This window comes from Drosophila willistoni, chromosome 3R, assembly GCF_018902025.1.
Source record: "Drosophila willistoni isolate 14030-0811.24 chromosome 3R, UCI_dwil_1.1, whole genome shotgun sequence".
Taxonomy (NCBI): domain Eukaryota; kingdom Metazoa; phylum Arthropoda; class Insecta; order Diptera; family Drosophilidae; genus Drosophila; species Drosophila willistoni.
Genome location: NC_061086.1, coordinates 2,113,461 through 2,133,715, shown reverse-complemented (window position 1 = coordinate 2,133,715; position 20,255 = coordinate 2,113,461). Strand labels below are relative to the sequence as shown.

Genomic DNA, 20,255 nt, shown 5'->3' with positions numbered 1-20,255 from the left:
TTTTTACATGCCTCATACCATTTGCTATCTCGCTCACTCTACAAACACACGAGCACTCTAGCGCCGCCACTAGCCAACGGCCAATTCTGCCCTTATGGATCGCGTAGCAAAATACGTTCATACGTATATTTTGCATGTTTCTAATCCGATTTTAATCAAATTTGGTAGTTTGATAGAAATAGATAAGATTTATTAGTCTGCCAAATTTGATCGCGATGGTCAAAAAATTGCAAGAGCCAATCGGTTTTTTCTAAATTATGGAGGCGGAAGTGGGCGTGGCAACATATTTAAATATATGTATTCTGCGCGCATACTAAGCCAATATACATACCAAATTTGGTGACTTTAGCTTAGTTAGTTTTCGAGGGGCGTGGCAAAAAGTTGGAACAATTATTTTCTGCGCGCTAACTAAACAAGTATATAACCCAAATTTGATGTCTCTATCTGCCAGACTTTTTAAGAAAAACAGTTTTATGTAAATTCCGGGGGCGGAAGGGGGCGTGGCAAAAATTTGAAACAAACTCGATAAGCGTACATACTACACGAGACTGCATACCAAATTTGGTGGCTCTAGCTCTTATAGTCTCCGAGATCTTAGATATTCATACGGACGGACGGACGGACGGACGGACGGACATGGCTAGATCGACTCGGTTTTTGATCCTGATCAAGAATATATATACTTTGTGGGGTCGGAGATGCTTCCTTCTGCTTGTTACACACATTTTGGCGACTTTAATATACCATTTCACCCTATGGGTGTATGGTATAAAAAGCAAGTAGAAGAGAGGCAAGAAACGGACGAAGAGCCGTCTCCAAGATGAGCAAATTTACTTATAAATTAAGCAGCGGATGCAGGTCCACAAAAATGTACACTGAGCCGAAAACATTGAATACCCTATTGCAGTGAATACCCTATTGCAGTGTTTTCAAAACGTTTGAAAACGTTGAATCCTGGTTTTGAGTGCGGAATATTTGGAAAATATTTCCACAATTCACCTTTTATTTGCCTAGCTTTCGTTATTGAAACTTGCTTATTACTGAAAACTCCCAAAGTACATTTGAGAGAATCAGCTACACAGACAACCAGGTGGTTGACCAGGTGGTCACCTTTTTGTGTTGCCTTTAAAATAATCTTCCGTTAAATGTAAGGTTTGACATTTGGGGAGAATATTCATACTTGCAATACTTGCATATTTATTGGAAATTCACGTAATACCAGGTGAAGTTGAGTAAAGTTGAAGACATTGTTGATTCATCGATAAATTTCCTTAAATTACCCTTTTTTTATTTGTTTTTTTTATTTAACCTTAATACTGGTAGATTTGATCAACCATTCAGTCAAGACTCCCACGACAGTCATTTCTTCGTGGGTTTTCCTCAGTTTGCTTATTTCCGAACAGAACTTGCAGTTTTTCTGTGGTATATGTATGTATGCATATTTATGACAGTTTTCATTTGAGTCATATGCATAAACCAAAATCAACTCGAAATATTTGGCACAGATTCAACACAACAAAACCCCAAAACAAAACACACTTACACACACGCACACATACAAAGAAAAAAAAAGAGGCAAATGTTTAAAAATTTGTTGGGACACGCGACGCGTGAGTCTAGTAGGGGGCGAGCAATAATGACCAATTGGCATGAATTGAATATCCGAATACGAGCTACCTTGCAAGCACACACAAACTGAAACTAGATCTGCACTCACTCTCAATTTAGTCATTGTCATTGTGATCCCTCTATTAATGTTTAATGGGTTAGCTTGAATTCCGATTTTGTTAACCTCACTTTATACGTTGCACAACCGACAGGGTGTAAGAATATAGAAATAGCCCCAAACAGAAATTATGGTCATAGAGATGGGTGGGTGGATGATGGGTGTGGACTCGGCTCAGACAAGAATGTGGCGGGAGTTGGGGTAGTGAAAAGATAAGAGCCAAATTGCAAGGACGCTGCAGACAGACCCACTACAGATGGTCCTCCAGCATTCTGCTTCTCCCTCTCTCTCTCTCTACATTTTGCTGCATCTCCACTTGCAGCCACAAAAGGTGAATGAATTCAAAAATATTTCTGCACGCAACTTGTGCGCATAATTGCACGTTGCACGCTCCACGTTGTGGATGCAGATACTCTGTGCTCTGATCTAGTGTTCTGCTGTAGTCTTTTGCTGTGGGCTGTTCGACGCATCTATACAGCAGCAACAGCGTTTGTGGCTAAGCCCACAACAATCATGTGAGACCAGAAGGAAGGTATTTTGCTCATTCGAACTCGAGAGTTTAGATGACTTGGTGGTAAATTTCATAGAGCAAACGTGAGTCAGTTCCTCAAAGCAACAAACTAAAACTCACCACAATCGATGCCCGACATATGAATCTCCCAGACCGTTCATTCGAGTAGGGGGCTCTAAAAATGTCGCATGTAATATGAAAATCATCATCACTCGTCAACATCATCATCACATCGCGTCGACATATATGCAGCAGCTCGTTAAACGACAACAACAACGCGCATTAGGTACATTTCAGCTGAGTTTTTTTTTTCTTCTGTCTGTCTTTCTTTTTTTAGCCTGTAATATGTGGGTCTGACATACCTTTGGCTGGCATCTTATTAGAATTTATGATTTGGCGTCTTTTGAGTTTCTGCATTGGCTTCGGCTTTGGCTTTAGCGGCGCCAATTTGCTGCTGCGGCTGCCCAGCTGGCATTTTATTTAAGTTTATTATTTATCATGCACTTTATGGTTTGAATGTTTGTATGTTGTATCTACATATATGTATATGTATAAGTCGGTATATATATATTTGTATGTGTTCATCGTATAGGTATGTATATATTTGCATTTATAATTTCGAAAATGGTTTATGGCTCAGAGCGTGGAAAATACTTTGCGCAAGACTGAAAAAATTTTCCTAAAAATTTCATGCCTATGACTCATCAGCCCTACCCCAACCGCCCCGCCCCTTTAAATAGCCAGAAGCAGCAGCTACAACAGCAGCCGCACGACTGTAAATTTTACAAGTAAATAATACTTTAAAACTGTTTCAACTTTATTCTTTAATTGATCAGAAAGATTTTAACCAATCTTAGGATGGGAAAATCAAATTTCAGTTTTTTAAAAGTTGTGATCATAAATTTGAATATGTTATGCTCACGTGATCCATGTCGATGTCTGACAAACTCAATTAACACCTTAATTAACGTGATTTTAACATGCTAAATTCGGAATATTTGATTGAATAACTTGTTCTAGCGCCATTACCAAAAACAAACTGAAACAGCAGCGCATATCTCACATACATACATAAATCAAAGTGTAAAGTGAAGCTTTGTGGGCGAAAATCAATATGGTAAATTAGCCGGCTAACAACTGGGTCAAAATGGGCTAAGAGTGCGAATAAAAAGGAAATAAATCAGAGAAAGAGATGGAGAGACCTTAAATGTTTGCATATTTTAGGTAAACGGTAAATAGTTGAAGCAGTTACATAACTTTGCTTGCGTTTTTCAGTTTGGGTTTTGTTTAAACTAAAGTTGTAACAAAAAACAAAACGGTTTGAATTTTTTACGTCTGATCAAATGCGTTGAGCACTTTTACTTTTTATTTTTGAAAAAATGTATACCTTTGCAGAGAGAGTCCATTGAGTTGGACAAAAAAAAAAAAACCTGGAGGCCTGGGGCTGACTGTCGGCCGTGCCGAAGTTTGTATACCCTTGCAAGTTTTTCTATTCGTCTTTTCCGACAAGACTTTTTCATGTAAAAAGTAAAACTTCTGCCTAAGAACCTGGTTTGTTCAAGAAGCAAGAACAAATTTCTTACGAACTTGTTTTTGGACCAAACATTTCTATGGGACATGTACAACATTTATAGTCGGCTAAATCAGCAGTAAATCGAAGATCACATACAAACAAAATTGCAGCACTGAAGCTTTATTGGTCTAAGAGTTTGCGGCGACCTAAACGTAGGACGTCGTGCTGATCAAAAATGTATATTCTTCATGCTTCCTTCAAAGCATTATACCGTTTTTGCAAGGGTATGACCTATTTTATTATAATTGTCTATCTCGAATTGTATATACCACATAAAAGCTAAAACCCCTCAGAAATAGCAACTCGAGTGTCGTATGGAGAATTCTATAGTGTACATAAAGTAGTCAAAGGATAACATTACAGACATGCTGAACTGCACACTTTTAGCGAAATTGAAAAACAGACTTGTAAAAGCAAGTTTTTATAGTTATACAAGATTCGTCCAAGTATCATACATCTGAAGAAGAAGAGTATCTGATTGTCGGTTAACTCATATTTTCGCTTGCGTTTTGTTTAGACTGCATAGACAACAATCCGCATTGTCATTGTTTTTAGCAAATGGAAATTCGATTCGCATTAATTGTATTAATGCTGAAGCTGTGACTCTGGTCTCTGAATTCGCAGCCGCAAAACTAATTAAGACGAATTGATCGTTTTATTATTGCAATATGTTGAATATCGAATCTCTTCTTTATGCTTGTTGTACAGTGTAAACATTTGCATAGCCATTAAAAGTAACTGTTGTCTGTCCGACAGCCAAACAAAAACGAATCAGCAACAAACAGGCGAAAGATACAAATACAAGAAGAAAAAAAAATTGTTTAGTGACCAAACGGAAGATGAACCGACGATGGAACGAACAAACGAACCACTCCCGGACCAAGAAGCAAGATTCAAGATGCCCACTGCTGCTGCAGCTGTTGCAGTTGCAATTTCTAAATGCCGCTGCGCACCAATTCACCGAAAAACGGACGAGAATGCAACTTTGCATAATTTATGGCAATACAATTCGAGTGAACATCATCAGCACGGGCTGGGCCAACTAGACAAAAAAAAATTAAGTGGTCTCGCCGACTTAGGTATACCATACACCATACTGGTGGTATATGCATAACTTGGCTATTTTTAGTCCGACTTTGATCAAATTTGGTATTTTGCTAGATATTAGTATCAAATTTGTATGCCAAATTTGATTGCACATGGTAGAAAATTACGGAAGATCGATTTTTTTTTAAATTACAGGGGCGGAAGGGGTCGCAAAATCATTAAATATATAAAAATGTGCGCATTTACTAAGCAAATATACATACCAAATTTGGTGTCTCTAGTTAGTATAGTGTTTGAGAAAATCGGCAAACATTTGAAACAAACTCTATAACTGTACACTAGCTCTTATAGTCTCCGAGGCTAGCTCTGCTTCGAGATCTACTAGTTCATACGGACGGGCGGACATGGCTAGATCGTCGCGGCTGTTGATGCCGATTAAGAATGTACATTCTTTATGGGGTCGGAACAGCTTCCTTCTCCCTGTTACATACATTTTGGTGACCTTAATATACCATTTAACCCTATGGGTGTATGGTATAATGAATCGAAACGAAAAAAAAAAAAAATAGAAACTCAAGCTGCAACTACTGCAACTCAGGCTTAAACAGACACAGTCAATCTCAAAAACTGCATCGACTGGTATCAACTTTTTATGTTCTGCACAAGCATTTACTTTCATCAATTGCCACAGTTAATGTTAGTTGTTGGCATTGGCATTGGTCAATTGAAATGGATCCAAGAAATCATTGCAAGAGCACATCCAGGATACAAAGACAAACATTGACATTCACTTTTTGACTTAGCTCAACATTTAGAGGATACTTTTCGGCTTAAGTTTATTCTTTCTCTACCTCCTCCTAGAGAATCCGCATAGGAGTTTAGATAAAGAGTTTCACCCACAATCAGCTGGCACTGAACATTGGTCTTTACTTTCGTAGCCAACTTGAACAATATAGTTCCTAGTCAAGTTGATCAATAATTTCTCTTACGATCAGTCGCGCACACTGACTACATTTCAACACACTTGATAATCGAGAACTAAACAATTATGGATAAAGATACAAGATAGATAATCGCGAATCATGTACGATTCCTTGTATTAAAAGTTAATCGACCCATGCAATATTTAATTCATTTATTACGATTGGCGAATGGTAAATTTTAACTTCTTAGCTATCTTTCTGCCTACTGCCAGCAGGTGTTCAGCATGCCATGCTCTCATTCTTCTGCTTGAGTGCCAACAGTCGACTCACAACATGGCTTTATACATTCACCGTTCTTTTGGCCTACTTTTGGCCTAAAATCGAATCAAAAAAGAACCGAATGCCATGCAAACATTTCCTGATTTATGACTTAAGAAATTGTGTATCTGCTGCTGCCATAACTATGTATATTTGTTTTTCTAATATATTTTTATTAAAAGCACACTCATATATTTCAAATAAATTTTCGCTTTGTTTCCGCTGAAAACTTTCAATGATTAACCTGCTTGAACGCATCCGCCACAACAATTTCTTGATGTTTTCTTTTGGGGGATGACTTTTCATTTCGAAACATCTTTATAAATGAAGGGGAATAAACGATTGAAGAATGGGGGCAGCCAAAAGCGTTTTGAGAAAATCTGTGCACTTGACGAAATCAGCTTTAAATTTAAATTTATTGGCAATTCAATTACACAAATAACTTCACAATTCTATTCGATTGCTGGTGCTAAGAGAGAAAGAGCAATGCGGAAGTCGAGTCAAATCGAATCGAAACATTCAAATCGAACGCACTTAACACGCAAGTCAACAAACTGGAATGGGAGAAAGACAAAAGAAGAGGGAAGAAGGTGCAAGAAAGTGAAGCATTTCTGCATTCTGTGGCAGCTATGCAAATCAGCAGGTAGTCCCACCACATTAGAATTCCCAATATCCCACTCCCACACCAGTCATTCACCTAGAAGTTGTTTAAAGTATCTGTGAGATACGCATAACATGCATTCGGTTATTAGAATCTTGTGGAGGATTCCTTCAAATAATTGATGTCGCTTTTACACGAACTCAATTTCCACTTCCATTTCCATGGTGTTGCACTGTTTTTTGTAGCTAACTTTCATTCATGCAACTAAAAAAAAGTAATTGCATTTTTCTATGAGAGTGTAGGCAGAGGACAGGAGGGTAAGTAGTTTATGGTGAGTGTTATTGTCATCGGTCCATTGAGCGTAACAACAAAGAAATATATGTATAAATAAAAATAAAAAGAAATTAATAACAAATAACCAAATAATACCCATGAATATAATGCTAAACAAACTAAAGGCATATGAAAATGAAAGTAAAACTGTGTTACTTTTTTCTCCCTCTACTTCTCTCTCTTTCTCTTTCTCTTGCGTCTTTTCTTTTATGCTTTGGAGTGAAAAGCTCTCAATGAGGCATATGTGAAATATTTCTTTAAATAACTGAGAAAGTTCATATCATAATTTTACAACCATTCACTGATGTTAGGGGCATTCAATTCAATAAATGCGAAAAATATAAACGTAATCGTAAACTTTTAAACAATAAATGAAATTCGATTTCTATTTGTCAAGGTGCTATGGAAAGAAAACTAAGAAAAAGACTTCAATTTAAAAAAAACCAGAGGGCCGGGGCTAACTTCGACCGCGTCAAAGTGAATACCCTTGAATACCCTTGCAACTTTTATGGTAACTCTTTCCTTACCTATAGCCACCAAAGTGGAAAAATGTTCAAGCTAAAAAGGCTAATGTTTGCGAAAGAACGGCCTACAATCTTAGCATAGATTTAGATAAAAACTAAGATATTGATCAAAGTCACTGTTTTCCACCGATCGTTCCTATGGGAGCTATATGATATAGTAACCCGATCTTTATCAAATTCGGCACAGTCATTAAAAGATAGGGGAGAGGGCCCAGTTGTGACATTCTCAAATATTTTTGAAATGCGGTATTGAATGACAGTTTGAGCCCTGTAAATCATGTTTGTTAGACGTTTTGCAGTTTTTGGACAGACCCCAACGTTAATAATCGTATTGTATATACGCGTACCAAACATCGTTTTGAAAATCGTGCGAAAAAGTTTTTTTCCATTTTTTTCAAAGTACCAAAATTTTGTGAAATCAACAGTGAAAAGGTGAGTGCAATGCATCAAAGTATTGTATTTGCCGTATATTTTGTGATTCTATAAAAATTTATGTGATTATGTAGTGTATATAAAAAATATAGAAATAAACTTTAAACTATAAAAAGGCCCGGTTATGACTCAGCTGGGGTGCCCACTTATGTCCCATTTTTTTTTGCACTCGGATTATGTAAAATTATCAAATTCCAACATTTTTGTTGTTGTTTAACAACAAGGAAAGGAAATTTACATATTGAGATCAGTTTTTCCAAGAATATTCTGGAAGATCTCGATCGGGAATGTTCATTCGAAGTGCGCTAATATGCAAGCAAATTATTTCGCTTGCAAAAACTGCGAAAGTGACATGGACGACGAGGGCTTAAAATCGTTCTCATTTATGGCCATTTTCTTTTGGGTTTTTCATTGTTTTTGGCTTTGAAGCCCTTCAAAATAAGTAAACCATTAAATCACAACAATTCGTGTGACATTCCTTTCATATTTTCTTATTTTCAGTGAATTTCTTAAGTTGAGTCATAACTGGGCCACTTTTTTTAAAGTTAAAAAAAGTTATCCAAATTAAATCTGTTCCAAAATTTTTTGAGTAACTCAAATAAACATACATTCTTTGGAAAAAAGTTGCGTTTGGTTAATATTTAAATGTTAAACTTCTTAATTTCTCATTTTCCCGAACTGAAGAAAAAATTTCGAGGTTTTTCAAAACCCGGGTCATAACTGGGCCCTCTCCCCTATATTAAACTAACAAATGTTTAATTTGAAAGCAATCGCGTCAAAAGTAACGAAGTTATTGACAAAAGTCACTGTTTTCGAAAGATCGTTCCTATGGGAGCTATATGATATAGTCACCCGATCTTGATCAAATTTGGCATAGTCGTTTCTATGTGTAATTAACTCACCAATTTCACGACAATAGCTCAGAAAATAACGAAGTTGTTAAGAAAAGTCACTGTTCGTGACTTTGCCATTTGTATGGGAGCTACATGATGTAGTGATCCGATCCGGCTGAATCCGAGATCTACAAGCCTACATGCAGTATATACAAGCCTACATGCAAAATTTCAGCTCTGTCGCAACGGTCTAGGAGGAGTTTGCGTTGATCCAGACGGACAGACGGACGGACGGACATGGCTATTTCAACTCGTCTCGTCGTGCTGATCAAGAATATATATACTTTATATGGTCGGAAATGCTTCCTTCTATGCGTTGCACACTTCGGACCAAAATTAATATACCCTTTTTGCAAGGGTATAAAAATATCAAAGAAGCTAACTTCGGCTGTGTCGAAGTTTATATACCCTTGCAGTCCTTGGCCATAATATTTTTACATGTTTTAAACTCTCTTTTTGTATCATCAATGCACAAACAAAGCCTACCAAATATCATTTCCATTTCTTTTTCTTATTCTTCCCCATGCTGCATGCTGCGATTGGCACGCATACTCATACAGTTTACGTAGCGTTGCGTCTGTGTGTGTATGCGTGTGCTCAGCTGACCTGTGGATTTCAAGCAATGACGTAGAGCCGATTTATATTGACTTTAACTTGTGTTATATTTATCCGATCTGATTGAAATTTCGGGATCTGATGTTTTATATCCAAAACTATCATATTGGTAAATTTCATGGGGATACTCCCATTTCTACAAAACTGTTTCTTCTAGAACTATATGATATAGTGATCCGATCCTGACAATTTTCATACTTTATCTGCTCCGGAGTATAAGTAGCTCAAATATCAAGTTTCATCCCGATAGCTCTTAAGATGGCGTCGTCAAGTTGATTTGCACAGACGGACGGACGGACGGACAGACGGACATGACTATATCCACTCAGCTTCTCATGCTGATCAAGAATATACATATATACTTTATGGGGTCGAAAACGTCTTCTTCTGTGCGTTACAAACATCTGACCAATTTTATAATACCCTCAGCAAGGGTATAAAAATATTATTATTTAATATATTGTTTAAAAGATTATTTGTGCCAAGTAATTGGGCGAAATAAAATTTTGCCCCGGAAGCTTAGACAGGATAAAAAGAAATGTTTTCTTTTACTAACTGAAAGTAAATTCCTTTTCAAATTGCTAAAGAGCGATCAATAAATTTTAGGAGTACACATAAATAGATATTCTAGAAAGATCAATCTGGCATAACAACCAGATTATCATAGCTAAGCGCAATAACTCCCTATAACATAACACAACAAAATTGGGAAGATGACGCTTTTTTGTCATTGTGTCCCTGTGAATTAAATATTAAATAAATAAATATTAATACGAATTTGAAGATTTTTCGTTTATGGTACAGTGTTGTTAATGCCGGTTAAATGAACTAATTATTTTCTTCCTTCTATTTGACAACCGTCGCACTTCACTAAACTTTTTAATTCAAGTTGCTGAGACGGAAATAGATAAGGTAGCAACTTTTTAGGGAATTACCCAAATTTTTGTTCTTTTATTTCCACAAAATTATACACTGTGCACGGTTTAAGAATGTTTATTTTATATTTAATGAATATGAATGAATGAAGTAGTAAACATCGATGAATACGGTTTTCTTCCAGAAAAGCTACAACTTATTCCTTAAGTAACAAGTCTCTACAAAAAGTCACATTGTTAACGATGTGATATTCAAACACATTCATGGGTCAAAGTGGAAAACCCCCAAATGCCTCAATTTCTAGTTATTCGTTGTTGGAATTTACCCACAGTTTCACTGCAAGTTCCAAATGCAAGTTACAACAAAACCTTTAGACAATGTTCATTGTTGTCGGTAATTACGAAAAACTAGTAAAGTTTAAAAATTAAAATTGTGTAAATAATAGTATTGTTATTGCTGCGGCAAATTCGAAAACGAAAGTGGCATTCAATTAATGAAGCTCCATTGTTGGAAGAAATGAAAATGAGTGTAACTAAACTAATTCACTTACCTTGTAAACCTCCGAGAAAAATCCAGAGCCAATTTTTTCCTTGACAAAATCGTCGACGGAATATAGAGCTGAAACGGCGGTGCGGAGAGCGCGGCACGAGCTGCCAGTGACCAATCGATCCGACGATATGGTACGACTAACCGGCGGCGGGGGTGGCAATGATGATTCCGCACCACTGTCAACTGGGCCGGTAACCCCATTAATGGTAGAAGTAGGATTGGCGGCGACGGCATGGGAGCCCTTATATGCTTGACCAGGACTTGGCCATGTAAACGGCAAACCACCAGAGGAGTCCACTTGATCCATGTTGGCGGATTGACTGGTGCAGTCGCTGCTTAATATATTGTTGGAGGCCTGTAGGATCGTCGTGTTTGTCGGGGGACCGGGTCCACTATGTTCATTCAGGCTCATTATCACCTTGGGCGTATGGTTGCCTGTTTGTGTGCCTATGTGGCTTAACGCGACAACACCAACAACAGGGCTAAGAACAATCCGACACAAGGACGATTTAATTTACTCTTTTTTTTTTTGTGGTTTTGTTATTAAAATTTTCCGCACACGACACTGGACACTAGACTATAACGAACCCATTGAAATGGTGGTGGGTGAGGGTGGTTAGATATTGGACAACTCGTAAGATTTGGAGGTATGAAAAATGTACAAAAAAAAGGTTTACAAAAATATCTGATATATAAAATTTTTAATATGACAATTTTCTCTGTTTGCTTGGATATAACATAAACAACGGCTTTATATATGGATGTACCTATATAAAACAATTTGTGATATATATTTTGAATTTATTGGCACAGACTCTCGTATTTGGAAGCTGTTGTTGCTTGCATGATACACTGGAAGTCTGTAAAGAAAACAAAACAAACAATACATATAGTTATCAACCAATGAAACCGCTAATGAAATGTAAACAAAGTTAACTATTGTCGTGTGACGTGGCACGTGATCAAGTTTGCATACCCTCAACCACTTAATAGAGAAAAAATTAAGCGCATCTCCGGCAATGAATTTCTTTAAGTTCCCATAAAAGGGTCATATACCAAAAAAAAAACAGGGTGTGTTTTCTAGAAGGTGTTTTCCCATACAAAATGATTTGATTCAAACGCTTGACTCTTTTTAAAGCACGTTAATTGTAAAATTGTAATTGTCAATTGTAAATTAATGTTTTTGAAAAACTTTCCACAGAATAGAACCAACATTGTTAACCTAAATACTTTGTTGTTGTTCCAAATCGAAACACTCAACGTGAAATGTTGATTCCACAACCAGTTCGGCCCCCCTCCTGTTCATATTACTTTTAGTTCGAGTGTCCAGGGTATTTGCAAATCGGCGACTTCTTTGCTGCGGAGTGTTGACGTTTCACATTTGAAATAAATTCAGAACAACAACAAATATCCCCCCTTCTCCCTATAAATAACCCGTCTCTACACACAGACTACGCTAATAAATATTCATGGTCAAAGTCAAACTGTACCTTTTCGTCGATTGGCATAGTAATATTTTGGCTATGTAAGTACACAAAAACACTTATCCGAGTCACCTGTGCCTGTTATCAGCATCAAGGTTTTGCTTTTGATAACAAGTGCTTGATAGCGGAGGAAAACTCGGACGATAAAAAACAATCAATTTGCTTACTTCATGTTTTTTTTCTGTTTTTGAAACAAACAATACAATTTAGCAAGCAATTTCGTTATCTTTTTCCGTTGGATTTAGAGTCAAATGAGTTGTAATTTTTTTCACCATTCACTTTGAGCTTGACAAATGGAAGACGAACACAAAAATTAAACGATTCGGGCTAACATGAGTACATATAACATATTTATGTATAATATATATATTTTGTTTTCGTCATTTTGTTTATGATGAGTGTGTGTGTGTGTTAATAATACAATTCCAAGTACATAGTTGGTATGATAAGCCAGAGAACCGCACTTTTTTACAATGATATAACAAATTATGTTTTGCTCCAACAGGCAATACGTTGGCATTTTAATTTGCACCTTTTTTATGGGCCCCGTAACCCGGCCATACTTACGTACGTACACATATGTATATAGAGAACGTAAAAATGCATACATATATTCATTTTTGGCGATAAGATTGCGACAAATTGGCCCAGAAATAGCTACACGTCGCAATCAAGCGGCAGAAATATTTAATAGCAAATGTGATTCTCTCTCCCTCTGCCTCTCACACCACTTTTGGCAGCTTTGTAATTAAAACTACATATAACAAAATAATTACACAAAATTTTCAAATAGTGATAATGATATGGGCAAAAAACAAAAAAAATGAAAAAAAAAGAAAATATAAAGAAAAGAAAAATACAAATTACTAACCGAATTTTCGAAATTAACATTTTTCCAAAAATTTCCAAATAGTTAAAGCGAGTTTTCAAGAGTATTTTTAACTGAGTCAAACTAATGAGACTCGCTCCTATTGTTTGGTTTTCGTTCAGTTTTTGCAAAATCTGTCCAAACACACTGGAAATAGCAAAAGGCAATAGGCAAAGCTTCAGCGGCAGACCCATAATTAGGGTCAATTGCGGCTAACCGACGCCAATCGACGACGATGACAACAACGAAAGGTGCTGCAGCTACCACTGCCACACATCATTAGGAGCCATTACGCACAAAGAAAGTGACTGAGACACGATGAAGTGCGAAAATACTTATGTACCAACAAAATATTGTCCACACACAGTGTTTCGAAAATGATCGAAACACACTTTTTACTTTCCTGTTTTTTCAGCTGGCAGATCAAAGCAATCAGAAGTTACAAATGAGTCTTGGGTTGTTTTTCAATATGCTTAAGTAGCTCCTTTTTTATACCCTTGCAGAGGGTATTAAAACATTGGTCAGATGTTTGTAACGCACAGAAGGAGACATTTCCGACCACATAAAGTATATATATTCTTGATCACCATGAGAAGCTGAGTCGATATAGCCATGTCCGTCTGTCCGGCCGTCCGTCTGTGCAAATCAACTTGACGCCGCCATCTTAAAAGCTTTCACAATATAATTTGGAATGCTTACTGAAACATCAGGTGTTGTTTCATTCAGGCAATTGAGATGATCAATTACTAATTAGATTCAGTTTGTTCTTTTATTGAGATGATCAATTACTAATTAGATTCAGTTTGGTCTCTTATTACCACCTTAACAGCAATTCTACATGATCCGAATAGATCCTTTAAATTGCGTGTATTTCTTAGGACGAACCAAAGAGAGATATTGATATCATATGTAGTATATATTCTTTGAGTATCATCCATAGAGTTGAGATGGGAAACGTTTTTTTTTTTGAATAAAAAAATATCAAAGAAGCTAACTTCGGCTATGCCAAAGTTTATATATCCTTGCAGTCCTTGGCAATAACATTTGTACATTTTGATTTTTTTTCCCTGCAACTCAATTCATCAATACACAAACAAAACATTCAAATTATTACTCTTTTTAATACATTTTTTCATCTTCTTCAATCATTCCAGTTTATGTAGCGTTGCGTCTGTGTATGTGTGTATGCGTGTGCTCTGTTGATTTGATGATGACGTAGAAGGCAGCAAGCAGCGCTGGCGGCAGCGGTTGAACCGATTTATATTGACTGTAACTTGTGTTCTATTTATCCGATCAGATTCAAATTTTGGGATCTGAGGTTTTATATTTTTTAACATTAAAAGTTGAGTAATAATTAATTTCATTTCATTTTGCTATATATGCATGTAACTTCTGTATATCTAAACTTTAGATTCTAAAGTCTAAGTAATACATTTTGAGCTATTAAGTGGTCAGTTGTGATTAGAGGCGGTTTAATGATCAGCCTGGCTGATATTTGAACAATTACCCATCGTATTTTCTGAAAGAATCTGGTTTTTTGCCTCTCTGTGATTGCAAATGTTTATGCAATTAAAGGAGCATTCAATTAACAGCTTAGATAGTCGAAAAACTTTTAAGTACTATTCAGGACTTGGGCGCATAAAATCGGAAATCATTTTGGGTAAATTTTAAATTAGTCATTGCTAAAAAAAAGGTGATTTGCATTTCCCGTTCATTGAAACATCAAGTGAATCAAAATCTGATTAATAGTCTTCTGTACAATTTGCAACCGCATTGCATCCAGTCTGTATGAACTGTCGATCTGGTTAGTTGACTTTCAGTTTTTATACCATACACCCATAGGGTGAAATGGTATATTAAAGTCGCCAAGATGTATGTAACAAGCAGAAGGAAGCATCTCCGACCCCACAAAGTGTATATATATTCGTGATCAGGAGCAACAACCGAGTCGATCTAGCCATGTCCGTCTGTGCGTCCGTCCGTCCGTATAAGCACCTAGATCTCGGAGACTATAAGAGCTAGAGCCACCAAATTTGGTATGCAGTCTCGTGTAGTATGTACAGTTATCGAGTTTGTTTCAAATTTTTGCCACGCCCACTTCCGCCTCCATAATTTAGAAAAAACCGATTGGCTCTTGCAATTTTTTGACCATCGCGATCAAATTTGGCAGATTAATAAATCTTATCTATTTCTATTAAACTACCAAATTTGATTGAAATCGGACTAGAAACATACAAAATATACGTATGAACGTATTTTGCTACGCGATCCATAAGGGCAGAATTGGCCGTTGGCTAGTGGCGGCGCTAGAGTGCTCGTGTGTTTGTAGAGTGAGCGAGAAAGCATATGGTATGAGGCATGTTAAAACAATTTAATAGACATACATTTGGTTTTCGAAATTTTAAATATTTGTTTCACCTGGTGTATGGTATACCCAAGTCGGCGAGACGACTTATTTACTTCATTGTATTTTGTTTCCTAAGTGTTTTTGGCTAACTCATCCCACTGAGTAGTGTGTAGTAAGTAGTGACCTTTACTTTTGTTGGATTTGGTTAATGAGCTTTGCTTTTCCACACGCACACTAATAAAACGACTGTTGGATGGAACGTGTTGTAAAAATATTCTCTTAAGCCACTCCACAAAGACAACTTACTTGTCTGGATACTCTTACAAGTCTCCTACTAAACTGAAATTTGTTCAACAAAAAATAAGTTTGACAAATAAGGTATTATTTGAGTTTTGAGGTTAAGTTAGACTTGTTTTTATTTTGGCCTTGTGAAGAGGACTGCATAATTTTCATGATAACCGATGTACTTTTATTTGAAAGCGCACGAGTTTTGCCATCGGTGAACTCAAGTCAAGCGTTTCTCTCATCACTATTGAGTTTGATATTGCATAGAAAACGGTTTAATAGATCTAACCCCATCCCCCAGTTTATAAATACTTTGCCTGGGGGCCTTGACTTAGTTCGCCGAGCGTGCCAAGCTTAATTTTTTTGGTGGGCCATCATCATCATTGTGGCTAGAAAAATCATTTGGTTTGCTGTTGTAAATTTCTCTACTAATGCTCCGAGCACTCTTCGACGCTTCGTCTTAAGTATGCATTCACAAATATAATTTTATTTTTGATACACAAAACCATATACACACATTAGCGGCCTTTTAAGTTGATAAAATGGTTTTTGATATTGCACGTTTAACAAGTTAAGCTTTCAGAATATAATTTCGAGTGCTAACTGAAACATCAGGTGTTGTTTCATTCGGGCAATTGAGATGATCAATTACTAATTAGATTCAGTTTAGTCTCTTATTACCACCTTAACAGCAATTCTACATGATCCGAATAGATCCTTTAAATTGCGTGTATTATTCTTTGAGTATCATCCATAGAGTTGAGATGGAACACGTTTTTATACCCTTGCAGAGGGTATTATAAAATTGGTCAGATGTTTGTAACGCACAGAAGGAGACGTTTCTGACCCCATAAAGTATATATATTCTTGATCAGCATGAGAAGCTGAGTTGATATAGCCATGTCCGTCTGTCCGTCCGTCTGTGCGAATGCGTTTTACTCAGCCGTCTTAAGAGCTATCGTGCTGAAATTTTTTTCCGGGGTTTTTTACTACCCGGGAAAAATAAAGTATGAAAACCATCAGGATCGGACCACTATATCATATAGCTCTAGAAGAACTAGAAGAAACATTTTCATAAAAATCGGAGTACATATGCTATGAAATTTACATATGTGATAATATTGGATATAAAACCCCAGATCCCAAAATTTGAATGTGATCGGATAAATATAACACAAGTTACAGTCAATATAATAATCGGCTCTGCTCCCAGCTCTGCCGGCAGCGCTGCTTGCTTTGGGAATGAGGGAAGAAGAAGAACAAATTGTAAAATAAAGAGTAAAATTGTTTTGTTTGTATATTGATGAATTGAGTTGCAGAAAACAAATTTTGAACATGTAAAATTATTATTACCAAGGACTGCAAGGGTATATAAACTTCGGCATAGCCGATGTTAGCTGCTTTGATATTTTTTTAATAATGCTCTGTTGATTTGATGATGACGTAGAAGGCACCAAGCAGCGCTGCCGGCAGCGGTTGAACCGATTTATATTGACGGTAACTTGTGTTCTATTTATCCGAACAGATTCAAATTTTGGGATCTGAGGTTTTATATCCAACACTATCAAATTGGTAAATTTCATGGGGATACTCCAATTTCTGTAAATATGTTTCTTTTAGAACTATATAATATAGTGGTCCAATCCTGCCAATTTTTATACTTTATCTTACCCAAAAAAAAAAAACATCATCGCATACGCACCGACGGACGGACGGACATGGCTATATCGACTCAGCTTCTCATGTGATCAAGAATATATACTTTTTGGGGTCGGAAAATCTCCTTCTGTACGTTACAAACAACTGACCAATTTTATAATACACTCTGCAAGGGTAAAAAAACGTTAATGAAAGGGAAAGTTGGTCAGAACAAAAGAAAAAAAAGACAAGACAAATTTGTCTTAACAAAGAGCAGAAATTATAAAAAAAGAAGAACAAACACAAGAAGATGACAATGATGACGATGATAATGATAATTACGATGGGGAAGTAACGACAAGAAAAAAATATGGGATACCCAATAAGAAAGACATACATACATACATATTTAAAGAAAAAGAAAACAAACCAGACCTAAAACCAGAGGGCCGGGGCTAACTTCGACCGTGTCAAAGTTTGTATACCCTTGCAACTTTTATGGTAACTTTTTCCTTACCTATAGCCATCAAAGTGGAAAAATGTTCAAGCTAAAACGGCTAATGTTTGCGAAAGAACGGCCTACAATCTTAGCATAGATTTACATAAAAACTAAGATATTGATCAAAGTCACTGTTTTCCACCGATCGTTCCTATGGGAGATATATGATATAGTAACCCGATCTTTATCAAGTTCGGTACAGTCATTAACAGATATATTAAACTAACAAATGTTTAATTTGAAAGCAATCGCGTCAAAAGTGACGAAGTTATTCACAAAAGTCACTGTTTTCGAAAGATCGTTCCTATGGGAGCTATATGATATAGTCAGCCGATCTTGATCAAATTTGGCATAGTCGTTTATATGTGTAATTAACTCACCGTGACTTTGCCATTTGTATGGGAGCTATATGATAAATTGATCCGATCCCGCTGAATCCGAGATATACAAGCCTACATGCAGTATATACAAGCCTACATGCAAAATTTCAGCTCTGTAGCTCCAACGGTCTAGGAGGAGGTTGCGTTGATCCAGACGGACGGACGGACGGACGGACATCGCTATTTGAACTCGTCTCGTCGTGCTGATCAAGAATATATATACTTTATATGGTCGGAAATGCTTCCTTCTATGCGTTGCACACTTCTGACCAAAATAAATATACCCTTTTTGCAAGGGTATAAAAATTAAATGAAATAGAGATGAATTACAGGTTTAGAAAAAAACCAGAGGGCCGGGGCTAACTTCGACCGCGTCAAAGTTTGTATACCCTTGCAACTTTTTTGGTAACTTTTTCCTTACCTATCATCAAAGTGGAAAAACGTTTAAGCTAAAAGGGCTAATGTGTCCGAAAGAACGGCCTACAATCTTAGCATAGGAAATAACGAAGATATTGATCAAAGTCACTGTTTTCAACCGATCGTTCCTATGGGAGCTATATGATATAGCTACCCGATCCTTATCAAATTTGGCACAGTCATTAACAGATATATTAAACTAACAAATGTTTAATTTGAAAGCAATCGCGTCAAAAGTAACGAAGTTATTGACAAAAGTCACTGTTTTCGAAAGATCGTTCCTATGGGAGCTATATGATATAGTCACCCGATCTTGATCAAACTTGGCATAGTCGTTTATATCTGTAATTAACTCACAAATATTAAATTTCACTGTTCGTGACTTTGCCATTTGTATGGGAGCTATATGATATAGTGATCCGATCCGGCTGAATCCGAGATATACAATGCCTGCAGTATATACAAGCCTACATGCAAAATTTCAGCTATGTGGCTCTTACGGTCTAGGAGGAGTTTGCGTTGATCCAGACGGACGGACGGACGGACGGACGGACATGGCTATTTGAACTCGTCTCGTCGTGCTGATCAAGAATATATATACTTTATATGGTCGGAGATGCTTCCTTCTATGCGTTGCACACTTTTGACCAAAATTAATATACAATTTTTGCAAGGGTATAAAAAAACAAAACAAAATTTGAACCAAATTTTTCAAACAATTGGAAAGCAGAAAGAATAACATTTGTTCGAAATAGTAGGAATGCACGGTGTAAATAACGTAAGGTTTTGATTTCTCAATATTTTACTTTCTCTTACACAGGGCACATATGTACATATTTACATATCTATATGTACATATATTCTAGTACATATAGATATGTAAATATGTATGTATTTTCTGCGCCATTTAGGCAACAATTTACAAATTCTTGGCATTCACTTTCAACAGACTATCACGTGGGTATAAAATGTATACTAAGTTGCACTGAAAATATTTTAATAGTTTGTGAATTAACTTGCTATCTATCACTTTATTTCAAGGTAATGTTCAACGGTTAATCGATAAGGGCTTAGAAAATTAGATACGATGAATAAACTAAAACCAATTATACCCGATATCGATATGTAAGTGTGTCTATATATACTATATACATATGCATGTGTAAGTAGACAGCGGCGACGACGCCTAAAATGAACTTTAGACGACGATGAACCAGAAATTAGTTTATTTTCGACTTCAAGTGCAAAGCGAAATTGCAGACAAAACAAACATAGAAAAGAGAATGAGAAGAGCAGGATAAAGGGAAACAAAACTGCAAATGCTGTGGCACACAAAATGAAAACAAATTAGCTTAGGCACAACAGAAAGGAAGGGAGGGTGGGACATTCTTTTGGTTAATTTCATAAACGCTGCAG

At 36.5% G+C, this 20,255-nt stretch overlaps 1 protein-coding gene across 1 annotated transcript in view; it reads right to left on the bottom strand.

The window, feature by feature from the left end:
- Nucleotides 1-20,255, bottom strand: part of LOC6651413 — a 59,802-nt gene that overhangs the window by 38,050 nt on the left and 1,497 nt on the right. Inside the window, exon 2 of the mRNA XM_002072612.4 lies at nt 10,923-11,781. Coding sequence (XP_002072648.3) covers nt 10,923-11,333 — 411 coding nt within the window. The 5' untranslated portion in view covers nt 11,334-11,781. The remainder of the gene's footprint in view (nt 1-10,922; nt 11,782-20,255) is intronic.